This window comes from Poecilia mexicana, unplaced genomic scaffold (genome assembly GCF_051168715.1).
Source record: "Poecilia mexicana isolate PSO_F unplaced genomic scaffold, ASM5116871v1 scaffold_5, whole genome shotgun sequence".
Lineage (NCBI taxonomy): Eukaryota > Metazoa > Chordata > Actinopteri > Cyprinodontiformes > Poeciliidae > Poecilia > Poecilia mexicana.
Window position 1 is genome coordinate 18307606 of NW_028263374.1, and position 14730 is coordinate 18322335.

General features: G+C 39.3%; 1 protein-coding gene across 1 annotated transcript in view; it reads right to left on the minus strand.

Moving 5' to 3' along the window:
- Positions 1-1270: 1270 nt before the first annotated feature.
- The window catches only part of cacna2d2a (calcium voltage-gated channel auxiliary subunit alpha2delta 2a), a 211460-nt gene continuing 198000 nt past the window's right edge, over positions 1271-14730 (minus strand). Inside the window, exons 23-39 of the mRNA XM_088005686.1 lie at positions 12432-12441; positions 11497-11562; positions 9665-9762; positions 8359-8449; positions 8187-8249; positions 7924-8027; positions 7728-7826; positions 7500-7591; positions 7353-7400; positions 7178-7249; positions 6936-7088; positions 6261-6313; positions 5353-5408; positions 5135-5258; positions 4789-4898; positions 4598-4680; positions 1271-2322 (exon numbers count right to left, since the gene is read on the minus strand). Coding sequence (XP_087861812.1) covers positions 2200-2322; positions 4598-4680; positions 4789-4898; positions 5135-5258; positions 5353-5408; positions 6261-6313; positions 6936-7088; positions 7178-7249; positions 7353-7400; positions 7500-7591; positions 7728-7826; positions 7924-8027; positions 8187-8249; positions 8359-8449; positions 9665-9762; positions 11497-11562; positions 12432-12441 — 1445 coding nt within the window. The 3' untranslated portion in view covers positions 1271-2199. The remainder of the gene's footprint in view (positions 2323-4597; positions 4681-4788; positions 4899-5134; positions 5259-5352; positions 5409-6260; positions 6314-6935; positions 7089-7177; positions 7250-7352; positions 7401-7499; positions 7592-7727; positions 7827-7923; positions 8028-8186; positions 8250-8358; positions 8450-9664; positions 9763-11496; positions 11563-12431; positions 12442-14730) is intronic.

Genomic DNA, 14730 nt, shown 5'->3' on the forward strand with positions numbered 1-14730 from the left:
TAAATATATGAAATACTACCAAACTGGTGGCGTGACAGTTCCTGTTCTGAGCAGGAACCTGAAACTGTTGCTCCGCAAGTTGCTAGGTAACCAGAAGTTCTCAAGTTGTTGCTAGGTAACCAAAGAGCGAGCGAGTTACTAAATGCCACACATCCTTCTTAGCTGTCCTTGAGAGGTTGTGCGGCTAAAACTGATCCTCTGCTTAAATTCCCAGAATGCTGTGCGGTTCTGGACCAGAGTTCAGTGAAATCCCATCAGACGTATCATCTATTGATACTGATCACGTGTTTATTACCTATAAGAACGATTCAAATCCATCGATACCAAATCTGATATGCAGACGAAGCTCTGTGACTTCATGTAAACTCGCGACCGGAACGTAACGGGTGGATCTTTTAGTTTGTTTCTCCACCACAACACTAGATTTTGCCTGCTGCCACACAGAAACAGTAAGAAACAGCTGCTCTAGCTCAAATATTACCCCCGCCTCCCGCCCCCAAAACCCGCTCACCGAACCGAAGATCCTTTCGAGGGCTTTTAAAACAAACGCACATACGCACACATCCACAAACACACACAAACCAGGCAGAACGATAGCAGTCAGGTGGCCCTAAGAACACACTATGGCCAGTTAACGCGCTGTATATCAATAGTGTATCATAGCTCTATACATGGTTTTGTAAAGGAACTGTATAGTAATCCCCGTGTGACGGCGGACTGGAGGCTCTGGAGGGGGGAAAGGACGTTAAGCGGAGCCGGTCAGCGCTGCGGCTCAGTAAAGCTAGTTCTACAGCGTCAGCCGACAGATTGAGTCTCCTGCAGCGTCCCAAGCCTCAAACATGGCCGCCTCTTAAAGGTACTATACAGTAGCTTCACTCTTATACAGCCAAAACAAAGTGCGTAAAGGCACTATGAAACAGCTCCTAAACGCGGGAGTCTGAAAGAAAAAAAAATATTATTATAAAGAAAATCCATACATTGCAATGGCTAAAGGACAAACTGTGACTACTACTGTACGTGATCACCATATTTAGTGGCCCCTACTGCGCAATAGATGGAAAATAAAAATAAGCCCCTATCCCCCACCAGCAGCGGATGGTTTTAAAGATTAAACAGTGTCAGTCAAAGGTAAAATTAGACATGATCGGCCCGTCCCAAAGACAGGCTCTGATTTTGACACGAGTAAAGCACACACACACGACAACTGTGATTGGTTGGTGAAGTACTTTTTCTTTAAGAGGTGAGTTTTTTTCTTCTTCTTTTTTTTCCCGAGGTCAGAATGGTTCGATTGATCGTAAAAGAGAGTAATACCACACGACATCAACAATGTTCCAGCAGCAACCGAATGCTGATTCAGATTTTACAGCCGGGGCCAGAAAGCACTAGCACTGATAAACTATAATAAACACTTCAAGAAAAGCCTGGTACTCCATCGTGTAATTACAACAACCCTCCCCAGTGGATCTCTTTTGCTTCTTTAAAAAACAAAAACAATAATCTGCTAATTAGAGCTGCACAAAATGAGTCAGAATTCAGCTGCTGCAAATCTAAATCTGGTTTCCTCTTTGTGTTTTTGGCTACAAAAATAAGACCACATGAAAGTATATCTCATTTTGGCAAGTAGATATAGCGCGTTTTAGGTTAACACTTAACTGTCTTTTCAAATTAAATCCTAAGCATACGGCATGTTTGGAATACTCATCACTTCAGCAGGTAATACTTGACATTTTGAATACTTGTTGAGTTTTTTTCTTTTTCTTATTATTATTATCGTCTATGGTGGTATAGCTGGCTGGAGGGTCCACAGCCTTACGAGAGGCAGATGGTGAGACTCTGAGATGAAGGAGAAGAAGAAGTCCGGCCGTCGGAGGAGGAGGGCGGACAGTCAGCCTCAAATCTCCAGTCTGTGTCTCTCTTTTATCTAGATGAAGGTGGAGAACGTTTGGAGAACATGGGGGTTGTTTTCTCTTTTCTGGGGTGCTTTGACGACAGCTCGGCTTGCAGATGTGGGTCGGTCGGGCTGAGGACACAAACGACCAGCGTCCAAGCCGGACGGCGCCGCACTCGGGGCTTCTGGAGGTCCTGCAATTACCTATGACTAAAACAACATCAGGGCGCAGGTATGGAGGCGAAGAGTCGGGAGGGACGAAGGGTTTTTTTTTTTTTTAAGGGAAGGGAGCAAGGATGAGGAGAATGAAGTTAATGTAACAGAGAGTGATGATGGGGGCTGAGGGCTGGATAAAGCAGCAGCAGCTGAATGAGCAGGAGGGTGTAGAGAGGCGGACGGAAGGAGTGACCTCTTCCACAGTCTGACGTGTTCTCCTGCAAATCGACAGAAAAGATATCGCACTTACACATCCCGTTTTATTCCAGAACACTGACTGCAAATGTAAATTATAGCCCCCAATTGTAGCCTGGAGCGTGCGCTTTTTCCATTTTGACCAAATCAGTTGGACTAATCTTCAGAAATTACCTCTCTCTGCCCTCTCTGGTTTCAGATTTGTATCTGAATCTACTTAACATTTCCGTTAATTACTTTCAAGCTGACATTTTTGAAAAGTGTTCAGGGGGAAGCAGAGCAACAACTAAGTCAGGTTTTTAATAATAGATACCTGAAATGCTGAGTGAGCAGCAAAACTCACATAGAAAAGTTGCAGCCAGTTTTACATCAACATTTGCAAAGTCACAGTCACAGGTGATGAGTGTCACCTGTTAGCATCTTTTAAGCCATTGTTGATTTCCTTATCTCCCACAAAGACTGACGAATATTAAACTAAACTATAATCAATGTGGTTATTAAAAACCAGAACTGGGTAGTAAGTAACCAGTTACATTTACTTGAATAACTTTTTGGAAAAAATGTACGTAAAGTCAGAATCTGCTTTAAGTCTATTTCTGTCTATAAAGGGAGCAGTTTAACGACGCGACTCTGAGTAAACAGCCGTTTGAAATCAAAATGAAGTGTAAAAAAATTCCTGCAGACTAATTATTTCAGAAAAATACAAAAATAAGTAAAATACTTGATACCCCAGGTGAAGATCTAAAACTTTTAAATAAACATTGTCAACTCAAAGATCAAATTCTTCGCTGTAATGAGGCGTGGAAATTCATTTTGCTTCTCTTATCGCCCTCGTCTTGTTTATCAGAGGACGTGGAGATGCTATAAACTTTCTCATTTAGGTTCTTTTCTTTCCAGTTTTAAAGGGAGAAATAGAAATATGGATTGCATCACATTTTTACCCAAAGGAAACAGGAAGTGACGGCGTACAAATCAAAAGTTCCTTGACGCCGATCAATCAATGAAAATATGCTTTGGAATCATTTTGTTGAGTTTATTGGGTTATTTATTATCTTTAATGTTGATTTTTTTTCCCACAGATTTCTCTGCAGAGCGCATCCTAAATATCAGGAAAAAATGCAGAGGGAATCTCAAGAATTTGTTGATTTTAACTATTCGGTGCTGAAACTCCATAAATACCTGGTTCCAGTGTTCTCAAATTACAGGTATCAAATTTTATGTTACTTTTTTACATCACTGCAACACAAAGTGAGCATTAAGGCTTTATGCATAAACCTTACAATAGGAGAAAATAAGGAAACCAAAAAACATCTGTTTTAGTGCTGCAGCTCACAGTGTCATTTTCCTAAGTGATGACAAGTTTATTTAGACATTTTTAACGTGTCCTACGTTTCCTTTCCCTCAGGAAACTCTGCATTTTGCACAAAATAACTTTGTCTATTCCTCCCAAGAAAATGACGTTAAAACATGTTTTCAAGTTGAATGTGTGATAACAGTCTGACACATGCAGACAAGAAAACATGACATGCAGTTTAAATGTAAATGGTGCAAAAAAAGTCAGTTTTATGGGAAAATATTTTAAAGCAGAAAAGTAGGTGGTCTGTATTCACACAACAGAACATAAAATAAAATACACTATACACATGTTAGTGCATGTTATGTACTTCATCTTGCATATCTTTTTACATTTAGGTTGTCAAACTGAGCCTATAATAACAGGATTTTATGGTTGTCTGAAGCCTTTAAAAACAGGTTTTGATGATAAAACAAGGTTGCTGCTTTAATGATTGCTCATATTCTGGAATTTGCGCTCAGTTTTGCAGCTTGCATTATGACACATTTTAGGGGACTATTTTCAGGTGCGGATTAATACACATTTGGGACAATAAAAACGTTTTCACAGCAGGAGACTGCATGCTTTCTTGAGCCAATTTATGCCAGTGTGTTGACAAATTATTACATCAGTTTTTGTTTTTGTTTTTTACAAAGTAATAATGTGAAGCTGCATATCATTACCTTTCTAAAAGAAGTTTTTGCCAAAAGTGATTTATTTATTTTTTGCCTAAAATATTTTGGAAAGAAAGAGAAAGAGGTGGTGATTTTTTAATTATTTTTGACAAAATAACTTTTGGTAAAAATGACTTGTGCCCTTATCTTAGGAAAGTGATGATCTTGAAAATAATGGAATTTCCTATGATTTCCAAATGTGTTATTGTCCGGTTGTTCCTGAACAGGTAAAACTGGCTGACTGAATAAATCTCAGTAGCTGCGGAAATGAATAACATCTAAAACTCTTACAGCTACGTTGCTGTCGAAGCAGGTGGAAGGTCCTTTTCGATACCGTGCAGTCGTTATTTCTTCACACGGATTTTCCTCCTTGACTGATTTATTACTCCATTAAGGAACATCTAAAATATTGTAAGAATTAAAAACCCAACAGCAATGAGGGAGAGGCAGGTTTGTTACTGTGACTGTAGCGGAAAGGATACACTCCTCCTTGTCCTGGGAAAGATCTTCTATCTCGCAGGAGCTGCATGGCAGCTTTTCTGCTACCACAAACAGCAAGTTGGTGTTGTTTATCCTTTTGGCATGAATCAGCCTGCAGAGAAAAAGACAGCTTTGTCAACAACCTCCCTCTGCTTGCTCGCATCTCGCACTCATTTGCTAATGAATCAGCAAGATTTATGAGACAGCCTTACAAGGCTCATTTAGCCAATAATGTGACCATTTCATTTAAAAACAACGCAGGTTTACAGTCTGCAGCGCTTTTCAGGCTGCTTGCTAACCGCGCCTCTGTCTTTCCACATGAGTTGCGTGAAAGGACACGTGCATGACCTGGAACAGTTTCCGCAGTCTTGGAGGATGTTGTAGGAGTTGCTGAGGTTACTGAAGTAGTACTGGGTTTGGATCATCACGCAGCTCCTCTCTTTTAACTCTATTACTTCTGCTTCCACCTCGTCTGCAACATCGGCAGAACAGAGAGAGACACGTTGGTCACCCGAGGTTCTGCACATGTCCGATGATGGTGAATTTAAAGCTCTGCTCACACACACCTGTGACAAACCAGCTGTGATAAGCCAAACCGTATAGAAACTGTTGGAACAAGGACCTGTAGTGACAGGAGATGCAATTAAGAACATGGCAGACCAGTAACAGGTTAGAGGAAAATTATATGGAGTTACATTTTCAGCCTTTTTGTCAAACAAACCCATAAAATACAGCATAGAGAGCTGCAGGCAGACATTAATTCAAGTAGACAGAGCTGGAGGGAAAAGAAGACATTCTGAAACATTTTTCATACAGTTCATTAAAATCGTTTTTAGTTAGCAAAAAGCGCCACTGTTGATTTCCTTATCTCCCAAAAAGACTGACAAATATTAAACTAAACTATAATCAATGCAGTTTCTAAAAACCAGAATTGGATAGTACCGGTAATAGTTACATTTACCCAATTACTTTTACGTTTTGGAAAAAAAAAAAAACTTTTCAGAGTATTTTTACTACATTGTACTTTTTACTTTTACTTGGGTAACTTTAGTATGAACATCTAAACCAGGAAGTCTTTCTGTGCCTCCATGATCGTTTATTATTTGATGAAGAAAGTTGGTTCTGTTCTGGGGACTAAAGTGAAGCCTGGAAGAACTTCTATGTGAAAGTATTGCTTTTTATGTCTACAGGTCATAATTATTATATTTCAATGCTCAAAAATATATCCTGTGTAGAAAAACCTATTAAAAATATTTTTTTCTTCCTCTCTTGACAATTTATTTGACCAAAGAAATAACTGCAGTAAAAGAAATGCAACGAATCTTTGAAAGCACCAACAATTGTTTTGGCTAACTAGATAGCCAGTCTCCTACTTTGAATCCAGATACAGCTACTAGCAAAATATGCACATTATTTTCTGCAGTTTACTGACCCAGAGTGCAAACTGCAAGGAGCGAGGTGCTTCAGATCTTACCATGCAGCAGCTGACGTCCACCATGCCAGGTTAACAAAGTCTGCAATCGTAGGCTGCAGACACAGAGAAAAGAAACTTTTACTCATTTCTTTCTGCTAAACGGGTCAGTATGATTTATTTGCAGCTGCCTCTTACATGTTTATCTTTCTAAAATTACTGCTTATATTTTTGTTTTTGACATAAAGCAGCATTAATTAAAATGAAGGGAAAAATGCGACTATTTTCTGTGATTTAACAGGGGGAAATTATCACTGAAGATGAATAAAGAAAAATAAGCAACTGCCAGAAGAAACAATTTTTTGTGGGAGAGTTGTTAAGTACTTGCATAATTTTGCTGGGATATTGGAAAAGGTACTTAGGATCTTGAATACTTTTGGGGGATCACATAAAAATAACTCAAAAACCTGCAAAGCTTTAGCAAAATGAACTCAGTCTCTTGAAACGCTCTCCAGGATTATGAAAAATCTTTTGCGTAATCTTAGAAAAATAACTGTGGATCCTACTAAACCTTTGGAAAAGTAAGGAAATATCCCAATGAACATCGGAAGTTTTCAATTTTTTTTTTTGTGGGATGTTGCAAAAATACCTACCAGTGTTGCTAAACTTTGCTGGAATCTTAAAAACCAAACTTGGATCTTGTAAAAGTGCTCAGTATGTTTGGAGTCGTGTTCTTACCACAAACACTCCTCGCCTTGCTGTTCCTGTTTCGCTGTTTTGTACTCGTTCACACACAGACTGATAATCAAACGATTGCTTGCGCTTGTAGAAGGAGTTGTTGTAGAGAGCGTACATCAAGTTTGGGTCAACGACACCAAGAAATTTGCCCACCTGCAAGGATGCAAAGCTCTGCTCAGCACCTGGTGACGGTTAGAGTAAATCTGTGATGTCTGAAAAATAAATCTTATATTCAATGAAACCTCGCTCCAGTCGTCCTTCTGATTTGACATGATTAGGAATCCGCCGTCATCAATTAAATAGCACAGGAGATCCTGCAAAAAGACAGACGGCAACAGGAGTTTGGAGATGATTCAGGTGAGAAACAGAGCATTAAAATACATCATTTAAATTTGTACGGCTGGCGTAAAAACTCACATCACTATTGGCTTCACAGTCCATCTCACAACCTCTGTTTGGTCCACACTGTCATGGAGGAAAACACAGTTTGGTTCAAGAATTGAAACGCTCATCAAAATAATTATTTTTCTATTAAATTAACATTTAAAACATAATAATTTATACCGTATTTGAGCCTTGACGGCTGTCTGTGTGGTTGCTGGCAAGAATCTTGAATTTATCGGTCCATGCTTCCAGGTCTAACTTTACTCCAAGAACTGAGAAAAACGCAGTAATTAAAGCATTAAAAATTATATTTAATGCATAAAATAACAGAAGAGAAGTTACATACTTCACCTTTATCTTGATATGAACCATTTTCTCATCTGTAATGAGGTTTTCCTGTTTGCTCACCTGCAGGTTTGACCGTCTTCCCTCCTATTGTGATATCCAGAGCCGTGCTGACCAAAATTCCCACTGTGTCGTTTTCTGGGTTCAGCAGATCGGCCCCAGCTGCATGAGACACACACACACACATCCACAAGACACATGAAGGGGGGTCGGAGGTTCAAGCTGTGGTTTAGTTACGCAACCAAAGAGGATCATTCACCTGATCGATACGGTGCTGTGAAGATGTAACCCTTGTTGTCAAGGCTACGGCGGTAATAGCTGGCGTTAAACGGCTCTGGGTCTTCCTCCCAGGTTTCTGCAGCTCTAAGATTTAAAAGTAGCAAATATCTGCTGTTCAAGCTCCCTCCTCGACCTTATGTAACATCCTAACTTATCATCCAAAAACAGAACCGAGTGAGAAATGTGAGATCTAAAGAAACAGCTGCAGTCAAGACACACAGCAGTGATGAAATCTGCTCTTACTTGTTTGGAAAGACTCTTGTTATGCCTCCATCTGTTGCAGCGAACACAGCCAGGAAGCCGTATCTAAATGTCAGGATGGAGGAGAAACAAACAGGCAGTACTCAGATCTGCGTCTTCCCCGCTGGTGATGTTGGAGAATAAACGTCCCTCAAAGCGGCTTGGTGCTACTCACGTGTTTAAGTCTTTATTCTTCCACACTTTATCGACCAGCTGCCGGATGATGCCGGTGTCCAGAATCAAGTTGTGAAGGAGCAAACTGTCACCTGGATGAAAATTTACGAAACACAGAGAGGACGATGGAGTAGTACAGAGACTGAAACAAATTTTATTACTACCTTGCTTTATGTAGTCAAAGCAACATTAGCTACACGTGTTTCTGTGTATGTAAAAAGGACAAAGTTACTTATTTTGTGAGCTATAAAAATGAAAAGTCCAGCAAATCATTTGTTAACTACACCCTTCAGAAACGGAGCTGCGTTCGGGGTTTGTCTGTAAAATGCGCAACGCTGAACAATTTCACAACCATTACTCAAAGATGAATCTGTGATGCATTTGTTAGAGACTATTTTCAGCTGTAGATTAAAACATTTAAAGCGCTGCAGTATTTCTGGCAGCAGGATGGTGGATGTGGGATTTACTCAAAATAAACTCACCAAAAAGGGAAAAAAACACAAGCAAACGATACTTTATCAGTGGAAAATGAGGAGCAGAACTGCTACAGAATGTAGATTATCTGGGCTACATTTATTTTCTTAATCAGATTAATTTAGAGATTTTTTCCTTCAACATGCAAGGCTCCAGACTGATGTTTTTGCACTGGTTGTTCTGGTCCACCTAACAGAAATACATAATATTTTTGTTATTTCATGTGTATTTTTGACAGTATATAAATCGGAGTGTAAAGATAAGAACATCTTATTTAGGATTTGTATGTGAGTTTAACAAAAAATGGTTAAAACCATATCAGAAAAGTAGGATTGCAGGCTACAAAGATTAGTAGTAGTCATAGTAATTACATTTTTTTGTTTCTGCTTCTCCACAACAGAGTTTTCTGTCTGCATCTGATTGTATATTGTTTGTCTGAAAAAGGTTTGTCTAAAGAAGTAGCGCTTGTGTTGCAGAAAAAATATGAAGTCAGAAGAATTAATTAACTTCTAGATTTGTGTATGTTCAGCGTATAATGTGCTATTATATAAGACTGCGGAGGTAAAATCAGTGAAAAGCGACTCCTTTACAAAAGTTTTCAGCTGCTTCATTGGACAGACAAACCACAGCATTATGACGACTGCATCCAGCAAAACAGTAACTAATTTAGCATTAGCTGCAGCTAGGGCCGTTATATGTATTTTTGTTTCTAGAAGACATCAAACGTTGGGAAACCAATAAGGCAACGGTTGTTTTTGACAGATTTGTATTTGCTTGTGCAACCAAATTGCTTAAACTCTGGAGTCCAGACTTTTAATAGTAATAAAACTTACACTGCTTGGAGTCTGGCGTCACTTTCTCCATCAGGGCAATGAAGTTGAGCAGGAACTCGGTGTTGTTGTTGGAAAGTTCGAGATCATTGCAGTACTCCCTGAGAAAAAGGCAAAGGACTCAAATGTGGGAAAGTAAAAGGAAACAACAACAAAAAGCAACAATGTCGTCATTGCCATCACCGACTCTCTTAGATGTTTCTCATTGAAAGACACAAAACAGGACGGGGGAAGCATGAGTCCACACTCATGTTGAGTGTTGCTAAAGTGAGTGGCATGCTCAGGTTCACAAAAATACACTTCCACAAAGGACGGGACAGCGAGGCGAAGCATGAGAATAATGAAACTTAGTTTGGACTTTTTGTAAATGTGGGTTTTGGAGGAGAGGTTATGGGAAGTTTGTATTTTATTTTCTCAGGTTGGAGAAACAGGAAGAGGTTGAGTCGGGATGAAAAGCCAGTCCGACTGGGAAACGCTCCTAAAAGCTTTAAAACAGTTTAAACGACTAGCAATTCAATTATAATGTATTGTTTTAAAATCAGAAGCTATTTTACATAGTAAGCAATCTAACTTTATTGAAAATCACATTATTCTGCCTTAATAATAAAAATAAACTTAAAAAAAAGATTTTCTTGGTGCGTTAATGATACATCCATGAACAGCGAGCATGAATTTGTTTCTTCTCTTAACCACAATTCAGTCTAAGTCAATATATCTTGATTGAACTGCAGGTAAATTGACATAACGGATGAAATAAGACAATTATTTCATTCATACAGGAATAATCAGTAATTATTCCTGTATTGAACTGAACAGGAATAATTACTGATCTGTCCTCCAGTGAAAGAAACATGGAGCTAGAGGGAAATATTTAAAGTTTACTGATGTCTTGTTCTTTCTTTTAGGCTAAATAGCTAACTGCTTTTTTTAATAACTAAAAAGAAAGAAGATACAGTTGGACAAAAATGGTTTCTATTGGGCACTAAATTATCAACAAAATGTATTAATTGTGGTTTAGTCTACAAAACAGAGTAAAGAAATAATGGTTGATTACTCCCAGTGGTCAGCACAAATACTTTTAAATGTTTCTTAAATTATATTAGATTATCCACACAGTCAGTGTGAGGCAAACTGCACTCGATCATAAAAAATATTGAATTATGCCTGAGTTATTCTAGTTCTCTTTCCCGACAGTAGGGGTCACTGCTGATTTCTCCGGGACACATAAGTTATATCAGCAGAAGAAGAACATCAAACGAATTTTAAACTTCCTTAGCTTTTATTTTTCCTTTAAACAGAATGAATTTTAGTGATTCAAACATTTAAAACTAATGCTGTTTCAATTATTTTTATACCAGATTATTTTACATCACATGATTATTCTGGCCAGATTCACAAACTTTCCAAAAGATCCCACTTCAAAAACTCCAAACTCATCAAAAAAATGTACAAGGATTTTTTTTCAAACAGACAAACACATGCATTTTTCCCCCTTTTTGGTGAAACCAAAGATATTTGTGTCATAAAAAATAGTTTTTCCTGTGTAGAATCACAATCTAATCTCTTCAGATTGTGTTTTTGCAATGCAAACATGCAGGATCACACAACAGCACCATGCAAACATCCAACATGTTTTTGTAGTTAATTTTTCAAGAATTTAAAAGTACGGAACAACAGTTTTGACAGTAATCGATGATCCAATTCAAAGGTTATTGGCTCCTCTACATACATAGCAAGAAGACAAGCTAACAAATGTAAAAGCTACATAAAGTGACTGAAACACGGTGAAAAACTGATGACCATCAACGACAGCAAACATTCATACAAAGGGCTACCTGGGAGCAATGAATACATGTCCTTCAGACTCAAAACTGTTTGGCAGCAGAGATTCAAAATCTGCAACAGAAAGGGGAGATTATCCAGGAAGAGCAGTGGGCAGAGCAGCGGGGAGTAAACTGGGTAAACAGCAGCTGTTCTTCAGAGGTGCAGGGACGCAGAAGGGACTTTACCATAGCAACAGTGAGGTATCATGGGAACACCAGCGTTAGCCAATATGGTGCCTAAAACACAACCTGACTCGATGCATCACCACTTTTTACTTCCACAAGCACTCACATATTCTGTTTGACTTGTTGCTTTGCCAACAAAGACCCTGTTTTTCTTTCTGATTAGGTTTGATTTGAGTCTGATTTTATTTGTTTTTTTCGGACGTCTGAGAACTGACTTTACCAGGCGTGATGTGTCAAGAAGCGAGTTCTCAGACAGATTGTGCATAATGAGTGCTTTTAGATCAGGCAGGCATCAACATGGCCAACTATTTGCAGGGGGGGAGGAGGTGGGTGAAGGTCCTAATGGAAGTGGTCACCCCTCAGACCGACGGGGGGAGAGGACTCAGAGAGACACTTAATCGGGGGAAATGCATCACATTGTGAAAGGCATGATGTGGGGCAACTTGGGTTGATCCGTCTGGAACAAAACAGCAGAAAGGAATGCCACTGAACCCTCAGAAGACTCCCATATTTTCTAATCGACTCAAACCAGAAGAGAAATTTAACTTAGACGAAATGGAGTGCCCAGGTAGTTTTCCGCCCACAATGCCATGCACATCCGGGGTCAGGTTTACAGAGGAAGCACTGGGCCGTGCCCCTGGCGGTCTGAGGGGTGAGGAGGGAGGGGGAACAAGCTGATGGAGACGAGGAGTACAGAGGGACAACATTTAGGAGTCAGGTGAGAAACCTGACAGCATGGGGAGACCTGAGAGGCCAGGATGGAGCTCAGCCCTGTGGCGTTAGTCTGCACACTGCACTGTCTCCAGCTAGAGGCAGACAAACTACGGCAGCCAAGCTGTTACAAGTCTATCGAATTTGGTCAAAGTACGTCTGCACCACGGCGTCAGTAGCTGCGTCTCCGTTAACAATAAAACTGTGCGCATTGAAATTACGAAAGTTAATTTGCTGAATGGAAACACACCAGTTTTGAAAAACTCAGAAAACGCAAATGTTTTGAAAAAACTGCAAAAGAAACACTTTTTTTTTTGTTTGCATCGTATGAGTCACGTGATCAACAGCCGGACGTTGCTACTGGTGAAAACGACGAGGAAGACGACAGGAAGTAGTAGAAGGATGACGGTTTGTCTCTTTCTGACAATGTGAGGGTCACAGCATCGTTCATAAAACGTTGTGTCATTTTAACATGCTAACTCTTCTGTTAAATCATCGACAACAATTTCCCCAAAACACCACATAAGTAGCTCCAACCCCAGAATAAGACGTCACTTCTCCAATGCCATGACTAAATTACGAATATAGTCTGATGTAGCTGTTAAAATCCGTTGCTGCTATGATTTTTAATGATAATTGCCTGAATAAACTTATTCTTGTGTGTTTTTAATTTACTTTCTTATCTAGCAGAAACACTGAATTAAAGAAATTGTGTTTTTTTTCTTTGACTTCAGCCGAATAAAGACAAAGATTTGCGCACATTTGTAATGGAAACACAGCTAATGAAACTTTATGACCATAGTCTGAAGTTTTTATTAGAAAATATTGACAATGTTTTACAATTATAGAAATATGTCTGTTTACCTTCCAGGTTAAAAGACTCACACATGCATCACTTTATGTTGGCCTAACTCATAACATTCAAATAAATACACTACAAATTTTAGCTATACTGTGACAAAATGTGGAAAAGTTCAAGAACTATGCATAATTTTGCAAAGCAGTAAATAAATGTGATTGTGCAGATTTGGCACTAAAAAAAAGTGATATTTAAGTCTAATACCTGAACGCTAGTGTAAAATGAACTAGTTACACTGTAGAGAGAAGATGAAAAGAAAGAGACTGGAGTTAATTAGAGGGGAAAATAGAGAGATTATGGTGAGGTGAAAGAAACAGAGGCAGAGAAGGGACAGCTTCTCTGAAACTGACCGCAAAAGAAAAGGGTATTGATGTGGGAGCGGGGACAGAAGACAAATTTAAACAGAAAACATAAACGTCTATCATCCGTGGGTGCTGTTGCTTTGCTTCTCCCCCAAAATATATATCTATATATATATATTTAAGGTTCCTGGAGCAGCAGATATGTGAGAAAGAGAGTGAGGTTGAGGACCGGAGGAGTCATTGTGGGATCTGAGCTGCAGCAAGAGGGTCAAGAGGAGAAGGGATTAACGAAGGAAGAGAGGAGGGGAAAAGGAAGAAAGAAAGGTTGGAAGGGCTGAAGGCATGGTTGGCAGGGACAAAGGCAAGCAGGCTGGGACAGGTGAGGAGAGGGAGGGTGAGGACAAGGGGTGAGGTAAGGAGGAGGAAGCGGTAGGGATTAGAAAGTAAAGGTAGGGAATGTGGACCGATATGGAGTATACTTGCCCTTGATGTATGAGACTGTGTGGATCCATCAGAGAAGGAGTGAGCAAGAAAAGAAACAGAGGATCGGGTAGGAAGGGGAAGGGGGGATCACAGACAATATTTTATTCAATAACTGTTTGAATAAAAATATTGTTTTCTTGAAAGAAAAAAAAAACAATTCAAGTCAAACCAGACAACAGAGAAAAATAAATGAAGAACAAACATTCTTTCTGCAAGACCAAACAAAGAAAAACAAAGACATCCTGGGCAAGGAAAGCCAGGAAAGGAAATGCACTTAACACAAACCGTGAGAAATAACCATGGCAGAACAAAAGAGAAAAAAATAATATAAAAAAAAAAAAACACCAGGAAAAGAGAGGAGAATCAGGGTCTGGACAAAGAAAGAATGAAAGACACAAAATGTGTCCCAAATCAGACCCAGAAAAAAAACAAACTCCCACAGTTGAAAAGCCATTATTCCAGGCCATGTGGGAGTTTAACAATCGAATGATTCCAAAGCTGATCTCACACCGTCCAACAGAAGAGGAAATAAATTCCCACACGACAGAAAAAAAAAAGAAAAATCATAAAACTCATCATAAGGAGTGAAAAGCATGCATTTTTTCACAGCTTTCTGGTCAGAAACATCCAATAATTTAAAACACAGACGCTTCAGAATCATTACTATGGTGGAGAAGAGGCGAGAGCGTTTGGTAAAACAAAAAA